The sequence below is a fragment of the Anastrepha obliqua genome, chromosome 3 (genome assembly GCF_027943255.1).
Source record: "Anastrepha obliqua isolate idAnaObli1 chromosome 3, idAnaObli1_1.0, whole genome shotgun sequence".
Taxonomy (NCBI): Eukaryota; Metazoa; Arthropoda; class Insecta; order Diptera; family Tephritidae; genus Anastrepha; species Anastrepha obliqua.
Window position 1 is genome coordinate 52030759 of NC_072894.1, and position 14472 is coordinate 52045230.

The window sequence follows — 14472 nt, forward strand, 5'->3', positions numbered from 1 at the left end:
GGATGACACCTAGGAATTTTGCCTGTTGGGTTAGCGTGAGACTGATGCCGTTTAGTTTTGGGAGATTAAAGTTTGGTACCTTGGTTTTCTTGGTGAATAGCAGCAGTTCAGTTTTTCTCTGGTTTACACTTAAACCACAGTCCGTGGCCCAATTGCTGAATAATACCAGAGCTCCTTCCATAATCTCACTGATTGTGGTTGGAAACATTCCTGAGACCATAAGCACTATGTCTTCCGCGTACGCCCCTTATTTAATTCCCTTTCGGTTGAATTTGGTAAGGATGTTGTTAGCGACTAGTAACCACAGCAGAGGGGATAAGACTCCTCCCTGAGGGGTTCCCCTGCTGACAGAACGTTTTACCGTGCTGCTACCTACCTCACCGATGATTATTTTAGTTTTAAGCATGTTCTCTATCCATTCGCTGGGTCCTATGTCTATGCCTAACATATTGAGAGCCTGGATTATAGATCTGGTGCTAACATTGTTGAACGCCCCCTCTATGTCGAGAAAAGCGACTAGTGAGTATTGTTTGTATTCTATGCTTATGTCAATCGCACTTACAACCTTATGAAGAGCTGTCTCTGTGGATTTTCCTTTGAGGTAGGCATGTTGAGATGGTGAAATCGTTGTGTCTGTAATCTTCTCCCTGAGATATACATCCAACAATCGCTCGAGAGTTTTGAGTATAAAGGAGGATAAGCTGATGGGTCTGAAATCTTTCGCTGTATCAGGACTGCGTCTACCAGCTTTGGGGATAAAAATCACCTTAACCCTCCTCCAAGCTTCGAAAGCTCCTACTTTCTCATCTAAGTCTTCATTTGACGTTATGGTTTTATTTATGTGTTTAAAGCTTAGACTGGATTACTCTACGGAATATGTGCCAGTTTGTTCTTCTAGGGTTTCTATATGGCGTCGGTTTCTTAAGCTTAAGTTTGATATCGAAGAGAATCCAACTATGGTCCGAAAAGGATTTCTTGTCGGATACTCTCCAATTTGTGACTATTTGGGAATTATTAATTGTGCATAGGGTAACGTCTAAGACCTCTTCCCAGCCTGGAAAATTTGCGAACTCGGAAAAATGAAGTTTGGGGTGGTCCCTACGTTGCATATGTCGAGGATGGTATTTAGTAGGAATTCAAAAAATGACTCACCTCTTTCATTCGTCTCTGAGCTGCCCCAGAGCTCGTTTCTGGCGTTTGCGTCGCAGCCCATCAACAGTTTATCTGTCTTGTTTAGTGTTGATAGGAATAAGCCACCTTGTCTGGCGGCGCCGGCTTATCATGTGACATATACACCGATGCCAGGTATATTGCCGATTTCTGCAGCTCTACTTTCACCACAGTAAAGTCGGGAGTACTAAAGTTAGAACACAGAAAAGCTTTTAAGTGTTTTTAGGGATTATGCATGATCGGGGCTTACCGTTTGCCTTATTGTAGAATATGTTAATGTTGTTGTTGTCTTGGAACCTTTTAACCTCATTTTCTCTAACCCAGGGCTCCTGTATAAATCCGATGTCGATGTCCCCTTCCCTGAGGAAGACATCCAAGTTCTCTGTAGCACATTTCGAGTGCTGCAGATTCACCTGTATGGCTCTAGGCATCGGTTTTGCTGTCGTCTTCATCTAGGTCCAGTTTTTCTAGTTGTATGTTGTTGTCGACCTCATCTGGGTCAACCTCATTTTCATTGCTGTCTGCTTTGAAAATTTTCAATTTGGCCTTTCTTAGACCAAACCGCATTTTGTTGTGAGATTTTTTGAGAATTGGCAGGCACTCATTGTTAATCTGCGGAACGAATGACATGCTGTTCTTTTGCGGTTTTTCTACCTTCACGATTGCCTAATCGTCCAATCCTAACCGCAGGGCTGTGTGACTTTAAATACGAGTATTTGAGTACGTCTGCACCGCTTAAGTGCATCACCGGTAGCCAAATGCGAGCGCAAGGGGGGCCAGGTATGTTCTTGGCCGGAATAAGCTTAAGCTTTAAGACTTCCAGCGAGCTGCTGATCTCAGCAACGCACTTTTCTAGGTTGACCAGTCGTCGTCGCACTTGATTACCCTACAGCCTCTCAGTACGCCTGCAGAATCGAAGGAAGGGAGAGCTCCGCCCTGTGCTGCAACTATATGCTTTTATAGCACGATCTTGGACAATTTGGCCTTCACCTGCCCCCACTTCTGCAGGACTACTTTGCCGCTGTTAGTGGTTTCGTCTATCAGTGCATAGAGGAGGTTATCCTTAACCACGTAATTGAATGATTTTGCTTTGTTGTGTCTTCTATACTGTTGGACACCTTAGGTCTCTTCGGTGCCTGATCGATCACATCCTGTGACCTGTTCCTCTTCGTCGCATCGCCTTTTCTATTGTTGTCAGGTTTAGGTCTCTTGGATAAGAAGTCCTCGTACTCCTTGACCACCTGCTGGTATTTTATTTTATCGGCCACGTCGCACTCGTCAGTCGCTCCAGCGAGTTCATTCTTAGCAATCTTGCTGAGAATGAACCTCGCCTTCGTATAGCGAGACTTCATGAGGGCACCTTCCGATTTAGGTTTTTTTGCGGCCTGACTCACTCTCTGAGTGCCGACTGTTGCCTTTTGCGATGTTGTCGGTAGGTCTGTTTGTTGTTGTTGCTTGCTTGGTAAGGTCGTATCTTGGCTGGAAGCCAGCAGGTTATCCGCCTCGGAGGAGGGTGTTGTGTCGCAGCGCGGCATGAATTTATTATTTTTATCTTTTGAGTTTTTATCCATTCTGTTTCTTACGGTTGCTTCACCTGACTGCGTCAAGGTCCACTACCTACGAGTTTCGAGGGGAAGTAATGGGGTCCCCCGCGACAGCTCTCCTTACCACGGTAAGGCCACAGTTACTCTCAAAGGCGGCCAGGTATTCGAGAGGGAAACTCCATTGGCGATGCACATGTTTTAACACGTTCCCTGTCCGCTGAGCCACATATGGTTCAGGAAACGTGCGCCTGATAAGCACTGATACGTTCCTGAGCCATATGTGTGTCAGGGGGTATATGAAACTTCTAAAGCAAAATTGGACGTAACGGAACTGTACAGTTTCTGCACTGGGCGTGCTGGTACGATTATAAGGTAAAGAAAAACGCCGGGAAATACGAAAAAATATTTTTTTTTACCCAGAAATCACAAATTATTTTTTAATTATTTCTTATTACGACACTCCCAGGCTTATCCAAATCAGCAATCTCGGGGTCACGCCCTATGTAAATATCATAATTCCAGACAAAACTCTCTTCTGTGCACAGTTTATAGATTTTGAAGCCGTATTTATGAGCTTTTGATGGGCTGTATTGACGGAAAGATATCCTGCCTCTAAACGGCATCATCGTCAATGACGATACATTCACCAGGTATTAGTAAGCTCTTCCAGTTATTGATAACAAGGTCCAAAAGTGGTTTTATTTTGTATGGCATGTTTACGTTGTGAAATATTGGACTTGTCGGTCAATTTTGCATTTTTGTATTTGGACAGGGAACGTGTTAATTCCCTGCACCATTCAGCCCTCAGCACGATTCCAAGAACACCATGGCTTGGGAATGCGTTGGTACGATGTTGATGTGATGGTGTAGATGATTGGACGAACAGCACACGCGCCCTTTCGCGAATGGGTTGTTCGCCAATCCCTATACGGAGACTCCCTCTTAGTTCATGGTGGGTTAAATTCCTAAATAGAATCTAACCTCCATTTAAGCCCCCTCTCCGCGGCAAGGAGACCAACGTGAAAGGGTGGATATGTCTTAGGGGCAGAAATATGTTTGACCATCTCGCCGAAATTAACGCATTGCACAGCACTTCATGCGTGTATGTTCTTCGCTAATGGCGTCGCGTGCTATATTTGTCATCGTTTTAATAGCGTCCACAGTAGTTCTAGCCCATCTCAATTGTTGTTAGAAAGCCCGGTTGTGCATTTCATATAGCATTTTCATATGCATTTCATATAGCCACAAATGATGCCCTCAAACACTTTACCCAGCGTGTAAAGCATATACAGGAGTATGTATGCCGAGAATTGGTCTGGTTGCTTGCCTGCTTTGAGTAGCCTCACTAGTCGTTGCAATTTCCATCGACGCGAGAAGGTACCTTCATTATGACATTTTTCATATGTACATATTCGCGAAGATTTTCGGCGTCGCCAGCACTGCCACCTTAAAAGCAATGTTAAGAACGTCGTCTGACTGAAGTTTGTTATTTGGCTACCGAAGCGGTTCTAATCAAATGGGGCTGCCTTTTGAACTCGAATTACGAATATGTCCAAAACGCATTGCCTTGACTAAATACTGTGAATATTGAATATTTTGTGAATGTCCGGCTGAGGGAGGCTATAGAATAGTGAAATGAAATCCATGTTTAAAATTGTGAAATTAAATTTCAAATATGTAGGTCTCATCACAATTTTTTTCTGCACTTGTTTAAGTATATTTTTTTTATCTTATCTCCTACTAAACCTACTTTTAATTTGACACGTAAATTTTCAAATACCAAATACTTACAGTTAAACAAGTCCACTTTTATAAATCAGTTAGCGATAAGGCTGATCTGTAGTTATTTAACTGTAGGAACAGGTTTAAAAGAACTTCTTAGAGTACCACTTGAAAGAAACTGATATTTTTAATGGAAATAAATATAATTGAATTAAACTTTCTGATAACCGGAAATGATTAACTTTACAACCAATATCGGAATTGGTATGCATGTTAGGAAAATATATTAACCTACTTATAAATGCTTTAATATGTGTACTATTTATGAAATATTACACGTTGCCTGCGCTTAAATTGGCGTAGTGATTTAGATGACTTCGATACAGCTCATGCAATGGCTTGAATATGTGGAATATCTCAAATTTGCTGGGAAGATTAGAGAAACATTTTTTTACAACAGCAATCCGAAATTTTCTGATTCTATCTTTCGGCGGTATGAAAGTACAGGATCAACTATTTATAAGTAGCAAGGCACTTTTCGTATATTTACTCTCTATGTAAGTGCACTGAACTCTAGTGACGTACCAAAATATTTATAATTCAATCAATATAAACAAACGTCTGAAACCGTCAAGGACAACACAAATTAGCAAAGTACATTCATTATTAAAAGCTTAACATCCCGGGAGCTAATTTCATGATAGTAGTGATTTATAACCTTTGCAAAATTCTACAACCTGATTTAGCGAAAAAATTTTTGTTTTTGATTAAAATTTGCTTATCGTTATCGATTTCTTGCTTCAGAGATTTTTATGATTTCCGTTCAGGTGACTTTTGCGATGAGTATAAAAGATTCGAGTGAAATTGCAGTAAATACAGTAGTTTGACTGCATAAAACCAATCAACATGAAATTCTTAGTTGTCTTAGCTTTAGCCGTGGCTGTTGCCAGCGCCTCTCCGGTCTACGAAAAGACCGCTTTCATCGAGGACTTGCCTACATCTCCCGTTTTGGATGGACGCATCACCAATGGGGATAATGCCTGGGATGGCTTGCTGCCTTACCAAGCTGGTCTGCTTTTGCAGAAAAGTTTCGGCACGTACTGGTGCGGTGGATCTTTGATTGGTACCAACTGGGTGCTGACTGCCGCTCATTGTACGGATCAGTAAGTTTAAAGTAAACTCAATATTAATTTTAACTTTTGATTTATTATTTATTTTATTCGTTGCAGAGCTGAGGCAATCACTGTATATTTGGGCAGTGTGGTGCGTTCCAATGGAAACCAATATGCCACTACCATTCACTCCGCAGATATCCACCAGCACCCGAATTACAACTCGCAAACTCTTAATAACGACGTCACCCTTCTTTGGATCCACTCTGTCTCCACTTCGGACAACATTCAACCCATTAGGTTGCCATCCTTCAACCAATACAGCAACTATGAAGGACAATGGGCTACCGCATCCGGATGGGGCACCACCTCGGGCAACAGCCAAGATCATTTGCAGTATGTCAGTGTCCAGATTATCTCTAACAGTGAATGCGCTAGCGTCTATGGCTCGAGCACTGTTACCGACAACACCATTTGCATTGCCACTCCCAATGGCCGATCAACTTGCAGTGGTGACTCCGGTGGTCCATTGGCTGTTGACAACAACCAAGTGTTGGTTGGTGTAACCTCATTCGTTGCTGCTAACGGTTGCCAGGCTGGTCTTCCAGCTGGTTTCCAACGTGTTAGCCAACACTTGGACTGGATTCGAGGTGTCACTGGCATCGCTTACTACTAAATTTTGGTTTAAACATTTTTTAGTGAAGACTAACGATAATAAAGTTTAATAAAGTATCACTCTGCATTTTTCAATTCTTCCAAATTTTTCGGCTGAAAAAACTCTAGTGCATTTGCTTGCGTGCATACATAAGGATATACTTTTTTCTGAGTAAAGAAATTCGCAAAATATATTTAATGTTTTACTTCAATTTGAAAATGAGAGGTAAAAAGATAAACTCAATTCTTCTTAGATGTTTGTGTTCAATATTTTTGTTACAAGTTCCACAACAATACCTCGATTCATTGGGGGTTGGCCAACCCAAAGAGGATTAAATCGCTTGGTCGGGTGAAATTAAGTAATTTCATTGTGCAGGGGCGACTGTTGGAGAAAAGTTCTTCTTTTTTGATATGAGCAAAGGTTTGCATCTGTGGTGAATTTTCTATCGTACGTAGTTGAGCAATTTCATCAGTAACCGGTGCTCCTATGGCATCCTTTACTGACAACGTATTCCCACGAGATAAATATTTTGAAATTTCTGCGTTTAAAGTAGAAAATTACTAAAAACAAACAATTTACGCTGAAAATTTTTTTGATTCTGTTCGAGTCTGATAAGGTAGGCACATAACTGGTCAGTATTGAGTTTTTTAAATGCAAATAAGCTGCCAATAGAGTTAAGAAATGAATGAGGCCTTCAAAGTTGTTACGGCAAAGCTTTTAGACTAAACGATGTGTCAAATTAGACTTTCTTAGACGATGCCTTCTTTCTCCAAATACGGTATACCCTATAAAGAAAAGCTGCTGACAAGATCGCAAATTTAGCAAATTTCGATTTCGAATATGTATATTGGTCTTCCATGGTATGTGTTGACAAAAGGACACTATTCCACTAAATGGCAGTAGCTGTTTGTCCTTTGTACAATTTATACCTATTATATAATGCTTCTACATATTTTTGTTAAGTAATTTCTAAAAATCTGTAACAGATGTAAATATTTCGAGTGACCTTCGAACAGATCAGTGTAGGCATGCGAGTCAGAAATTACTTTTGCAGTCATTCCGTTTCCCTTAACAATTTTTCTAAATGTTTAAGAATTCTTTGTATTTTTAAAATTAGCGAAAAAATCTATGTCTCACAATTTGTGTTCTGGTTTATCACTTAAAAATATCAACTATTTCAGTGACGACTTGTCCGCTTATGGTATAAGTTTGATCTTCCGTGCAAGGGGAGGGCTCCTTAATCTAAATGCAAGGCCTCTTAAAGAAGTAACTTCTACCGCTCGGTCAGTTTGTAACTTGGATGTCCCAAAAAATACTCAGCACGTCATTGGTACCTGTCCTGTCTATACAAATTTCTGTTGGTGAAAAGACATTGGATCTCTTAAATATAAACATGATTTTGAACTGTAGTGATTATAAATCTTTGTACAAATTCTTATCTCACTGCTTCGAATAGAGGGAGCTTAATATTAATGAATTCTCGTAATCTGCTTGTTATTTGTTTTGTACTGATTCATTAAGCATTAGGCTTTTGAATAAGTTGTTGAGAAGCAAAAAATAGCTATGTGCCAAAATAATCCTTTTATTTATTATGCCCCCGATTGACGACTTGAGTTATAGCCGTACATTCCCTTGTTTATTATTGTGCCATAGCAATTATTTGAATTTAATATGAAATAAAGAACATGAAACAACAACTGCCGCAATTTATGAAGTTGGAACTCTCTTGAGTTCACGCAGCAGCACTCAACTCCCAATGCAACTAAATAATAAAAGAATAACTCTAAAACAACAAAATGTTATAAATTCTTATTTCAAATAGTTCTCAATAGTTCAAAAATATTTTTCTATAAGAATATATGTAAGTGGATATGTATATATATTTAATCATACATTTCCATTTCCTCGTACTAGTATGACTTACAAATAAAATAGTTTTACGAAGTAATTTAAATCTGACGTAATGCACAACATTAAATTAATTTATGGAATACTTTCTATAACTTACGTGAATTGTGGGTACTTTTTAATTCCGTCTCACAAAATGTGATCCAAAATGTAAACAAGTCTTGTGGTCATAAACTAATTTTTTGCACACAGTTTTTAATTCAAGTTTTCAATTCAGTTAATGCTATGCTTAGTATATTTTTTTAAATGTTTCAAACAACTGCAAATATGGCAAAGCACCATTAATCGCCTATTTGTTAAATTAAATTATTTTTCAGGAAAAAATTAAATTAAAATCCTAATGGGTAGTACCAGAGAATGTTAACATTCTCTGGTACGACCGCTCAACTCAAAATAATTCAACGTAAATAACCACTATAGCATACTTTTAGGCTAGAACTCAAATTCTGATAACGATTAATCCGTTATGTTATTTGCTTGATAACAGAGCCAACAAAACTGTAAGCTTCTAACTGTAGGCGGTTAGTTTCTAAATGGGTCAAAATTTTGAATTTGAGATTATATTATTGTATTATGGGTTAATGAAAGCCATTTTCACAAAAATATCAGTGTATTAAAACTGTTTATTTTATGCTTAATTTTTTTTTTTTGTTCAGAAAGGTTTGTTATTAATATGAGCTGACATTAATATGGGGGTGCCACTCATGATGGAAAGAATAACGAGATGGCGCCTATCGTGGTCCCGTTACTTTGCTCTCAGCGAATTTGACAACGAGTTACGTGATTTTAGCACCAGTATGGCTAGATTGCCATTTTCGTAACTCGATTTAGCATATTTTTGTTTTTTGTTATTTAGTCTCGGAGTTTTAGTTCTTTCTTCATGACATTTTTCTAGCCTTTCTAATTAAAATGTAATGTTTATAATTTTTTAATAATTAGTTAAATAAAGCACTCAGTTTTATTTAGCTTTACTTTTTTTTTAATCTGGTGGCATTGCCCGCGATTGCCGGTGTTGTTGGTGTTCTTCTGCTTTCGGCAGTCAAATCAGTCTCTTGCTACTGCAGTGTTGCCTAGCCTTGGATATAAAAACGCACTAAAATGCCCATTTAAAGAAAATAAAACACCAAATTTTTATTGAATCCCTTAAAGAACTTTGTATGCGTGACAAATTGTCTTTAGAATGTGCGTTTTTTTTAAATAAATGTGTTATGCTTATGTACAATTTAATTTGTGAGTTTTTTTTGTTAAGCGAGACTCCTTTGTTAAGGGAACGACTTATTTGCTATATTTGAGGTTATGTAACTAGACAAGCCACTCTTTTTGTAAAAATGTTAGTATGGTTTCTTTAGTGTTTTCTGGTATTTTGTGGCTTATTTTTACAATGAATACACCTCTTGATGCCCTATGTCCCACTAAGGATTGATGGCTGGAAGAAACGATTACACCTCTATGGTTTTAATCCGCATTCAGTAAATTCAAACGCCTTTTAAAATGTGTAAAAAGGTTTTCAATCTTAAGAAGAGTTGAAAGAGGGACATTTAATATTCTTGCATAACCTTAAAAGGAACAAAAAATTAAATTCACACTTTCAAAATATGAAATTTTATAAGAACCAACTAATTTTCATTAGCACTAAAATCTTCTCAGAGTGACCTTTTTTAATCTTCTTTTGTATAATACGAGTAATACAGTTTTTTTTTTTAACTTAAAGTTTCGATAGCTTTAAATTAAAAAAAAGAAACAAACACGAAACTCCAAATTTTCGCATTTTCGGTATAAAAGAGCACTAAATTTATTGCGAAGAGCAAATGGTTGGCAATACTGCACAACTTGAAAAAACGTGACGTTATGCACTCTCTGATGGGCGCAATCTTCTTTCTATCATTCTTGTGTGCCACTACTCTGTGTGCTCGAGAATTATGTCGTTGTGAAAGCAACAACAGTATGTGAAAGCAAAAACAGTTCAGGTGGACACCCCTGCAACTTTGTTTTTAGCTCACTCGTGGGCTTCTACAAATTCTAAACCATAACTTTCAATAGTAACGATGAGGAATGCCAATACTTATACAAATCGGGTCAGAATTAAAGATATTGATCTTTTACTACTCGATTGGCAGCGGTTCGAAGACCATTATCGACATGGAACTTCTTATGGTAGAAAAAAGTTTTTTCCGATGACAGTCGCCCATCAGGAAGCATGACAATCTTTCGAATGGAAAAAAGTTGTCATAAAACCCAAACAGGGTTTCGGAAGCGACATAAAACTGTAGTATCCTCCATTATTAAAACAACAACAAATTGATTAGTCAAATACGCTCGAAGGCCGTACGCATCAGCAGACTCGGTTTACTTGAATATCTGCACAAACAATATTATCTTAGAAATACCACCGAATAAAAACTACTCTCCAGAAATCCGGACTATCAACTTCCAGTGAACACTCCTCTTAGGTTCTTTGGAAAATTTTCGAGCGATTGCATATTTCGCAAAATAGAGAGTGAGGACTGAATGAGGTTTAAGACGGCATTGGCATAGCTCAGCGCTTTAAGATCCTAGATCTTCCCGTATTAATGGAAAGAAATGCAGCAGCTAGGATATGCAGCACTCGCGGATGGCAAACGGATTACAAACCGAAGAAGTTTTAAAACTTGATATGTTGCCCTCTAGATTTTACAGAATGAGTGGGGAAACATTTCGCTTGGAAACAAAATGGATTATCGCTTCTTGTGCAAACTACGAGCAATACGCCTTGAATGTGAACTTTTCGATAAAAGTGCAATTAAAAAATGCGTAGTGGACATTTAAGAGTGTAATTTATGCAATAATTATAATAAATGAATGAGTAAAGGCTCACTACAGGGTGAACGATGTGTCAAAACACCATAACTTTTTTGTGTGAAATTAGTTTTTATTAATTTATAGACAAAATTGTTCAAAAATGATTAAAATTTTAACATATATTCACTTTAGCTCGATATGACCACCTTTTGCCTTGAGTACAGTCTTCAAACAGTCAAAACATGAGTTGCATGCTGCACGAATGTGATCTTGAGGTATTTTGGCCCATTCTCGTATAATCGCTTTTTTCAGCGCATCCATACTGGCATATTTTTTAGTCCTCACCTTGCTCTCCAAAATGGACCAGATGGAATAGTCCATCGGATTTGCGTCTGGCGAATTCGAAAGCCATTGCGTGGACGAAATGAAGTGTGGAACATGATTTTTTAACCATTCTTGGTTCACACGAGCTTTATGAGACGGTGCCGAGTCTTGTTGGAACGTCCATGGTCTACGACCGAAATGTTTGCGTGTTCACGGCTCTAAAGCAGTTTCTAAAACATTTTACCGATAATAAGTCGCATTCACTTTGACACCAGGCTCGATAAAAACGATTGGAGAGCGTCCATCAGCGGTCACTATGGCCCAAACCATTACTTGCGATGGGAAATTGCTTCGAGTGGCCATACGTAGGCTCAAGTTCTCGTATGAGCTTTCGGTCAAGTAAACACGATCGTTTTGAGTGTTTATGAACTGCTCAATTGGGACATTTTTTTCATCAGAAAACACAATGTTAGGAAATTCGCCACGTTCGTGCAAACGCAACATCTCCTTTGCTCTTTCACACAGAACTTTTTTTGCTGGAGTGAAAGATCGTGGGCTTTTTTGGAACTTGTAAGCCTTGACCTTGAGCTCATTTTTCAATATGCGTCGAATGCTGTATTGCGATATTTTCAGTTCTTTGGCCATTTTTCTGCCACTTCGCCGTGGATTTCGTTCAAGTCGAGCCTTCACTTTCCGAACCATTTCTGGCGTTGTTGCGTTTTTTTTTGTCCACCTCCATAGCGTTTTGCAATGCTAGTATCATTGTAACGTTTTATAGTGCGATGCACAAACATTTTATTCACTTTGAGGTGACTGAGCTCACGAACAATGGCTGGTTGTGATTTTCCAGCCAAAACTGACGCAATCTCATTATTACGTTTGAATTCCATCACAGAAAAAAATTCAACAACACAAAACTGAGACGCAAATGCTTTTGATGGCTTATAAACAATATATTGAACTGTCATTAGAACAATTTTGACGTTGATGTCATAAGCTGTTTTACAGATACAAGCAGTGTGAAGTTGGTAACACTTCACCCTGTATTCTTAAGACAAAGTTTGAATTGCATCCTTCAAGATCCAACTAATTTGAATGGAAGGGAAGATTTTTCCACAAACCAATATTATTCCGTGTTCCGATAATTAAAGGACCTTTCAAAAGTCACGCATAGATGTCAGTAGTGAATAATTCCTAGACGGTGCCTTTTTTATGTTATCTTTAAATTTTTTCAAATAGGCAGATTGTAAAATTTTATACGATAGAAATCGCGTAAACAATCGTCTAAAATGAGTTCACAATTCAAAAGTTGGTGAAAAAATGTGAAAAAGCTGGTTCTGTCGAGGATAGAAAAATGACTGGCCGACCCAAATATTGACATTATTGCTGGTGTAGCTCAAAGTGTTGCTGAACAAACTGCAACAATTACACATTCTCAACAATTATACATTTATGAATCGATTATTTGGCGGATTTTGTCTGTGAAAGTGCACATGACAGACATTTAAATGATATCATTTTTCATATATAAATAATTGTTAAGAGCCGTGTTTAAATAAAAAAAGGGAAACCTGAAAGAAGCTGAAATTTTATATGTTTTATTTCGGAAATAAATTTTTCTGCAAATGTTTAGTTTTCGAATTTTTATTTTGTGCCCTCAAAGCCATTATGTTAATGGATTTAAATCTTTTCAGACAGATTTCACATATTAGTTTCGAGAAAAAAATCCATTATTTGTTCATAAAATTTTTGCGAAAATGGTTTAAAAATTTTTCATGGTCGATCTTTAGCTCCTAAAACTACTAACATATCGGTCAACTTCGATTATTTCTGTAATTTTATTAACATTTTCAACGGCGGGTCGGCCTGTGCGAGGTGTATCTTTAATATCAGAAATGCCTAAACGAAATCGATGAATCCAAAATGCCACTATAACATCTAATACAGTATAGGCACCATAAACACCACTCACAACGTCAGCGGCCTGGCTTTCATTTCCCCTCAATATTTCGCATCAAATAAAAACTCTAAAATATACCAAATTTTCTCTTTGTGGACTTCCATTTTTAACATCCTGCAAGTCACAACTGAATGGAACAAACAAAAAACGTCAACATATTTTTTTTAGCGTGAAATGTCACCTTCACAACGAGAATAAATTTTAAATTGTTTGAACGACACTTTACGAGACATCGACCACTACAGCTATCTGCCGAGAAAATATTGGATTTAGTTTTCCATAAACTAATATAAGATAAATAATTGAAATATCCAGTTTTTTTTTATCGAGGGTAGGTATCTGCATTTATTTGGTACCTCTTAGCAATCAGAATTTATTTAATATTGTAATAATATTTTCCCGTATCAAAAGCTATGCAAAATGAGAAATTTGACTTCAAAGACGCCACAAAAACAGCTTTCAATAGACAAAGTAACAAGCGCTTACAAAACCACTTTTCCGAATAGATAGATAGATAAATTCATTTATTTTCCACAAAAAATCTTACAAAAGGATGGTCCTTCCAAAGAAAATACAGCGGTATTCTTTTAATAGTCAAAGCCATAGTAGGACATAGTTCAAGAAATTGTTGGATTGTTTTCTCATTTAAATTGCATAAAGAGCAGTTTTTATTGTAAATACCATTAAGCATAATGCAATTATCTCTGGCTTTAAAAATGCATAAATATTAAATTCTTGTACTTTGACCTACACTATGGTCCAGTGCTCTATATTCTGTATTCCACATTTCTTGCCTGTAGTAGTGTTAATACTATTCAGAAATATGATATTTCGATTTTTTCTGCCCACTTGCTTTTTTCTAACACCGTTTCGTCCCATTTCAAATTATAAGCCAATCCTATTCCAATTCAAAACTATTTTTGTCAAGAGGCGCCCCAATGCAAAGATTTTTTTTTTATATAATTTAAATGTAATGCAAGCGTGTAAATGTGACCACACTCGATAGCTGTTTCAAAATAAATAAATTAAGTAGGTGACAGAGAACTGCAAGCGGTTGTATTTTTCTGACTTGTGATCCACTCACAAAACACAGTGCGACATCAAAAATCAAACCGCACCGGACCTTTTTTTTCTGAAAATATACCTATTCAATAGCAAAACCCTCGCTGGGTTTTTAAAAGTTAGCTCGATTTTTTTTTTATTGCGTTTTGAAGTTTTCTATTTTCATGAGATTTTGGAGTTTTACCTGTACGCTAAATTTGACTTATAAATCGACCTTTGTTTGATTTAATCGATTTA

General features: G+C 37.6%; 1 protein-coding gene across 1 annotated transcript; it reads left to right on the forward strand.

Moving 5' to 3' along the window:
* Positions 1-5333: 5333 nt before the first annotated feature.
* On the forward strand, positions 5334-6246 carry LOC129240955 (serine protease 1-like). Its single transcript, XM_054877036.1, has 2 exons — positions 5334-5599; positions 5666-6246. The coding sequence occupies exons 1-2, from the start codon at positions 5343-5345 to the stop codon at positions 6222-6224; spliced, it is 816 nt and encodes a 271-aa protein (XP_054733011.1). The 5' UTR covers positions 5334-5342; the 3' UTR covers positions 6225-6246.
* Positions 6247-14472: the final 8226 nt, after the last annotated feature.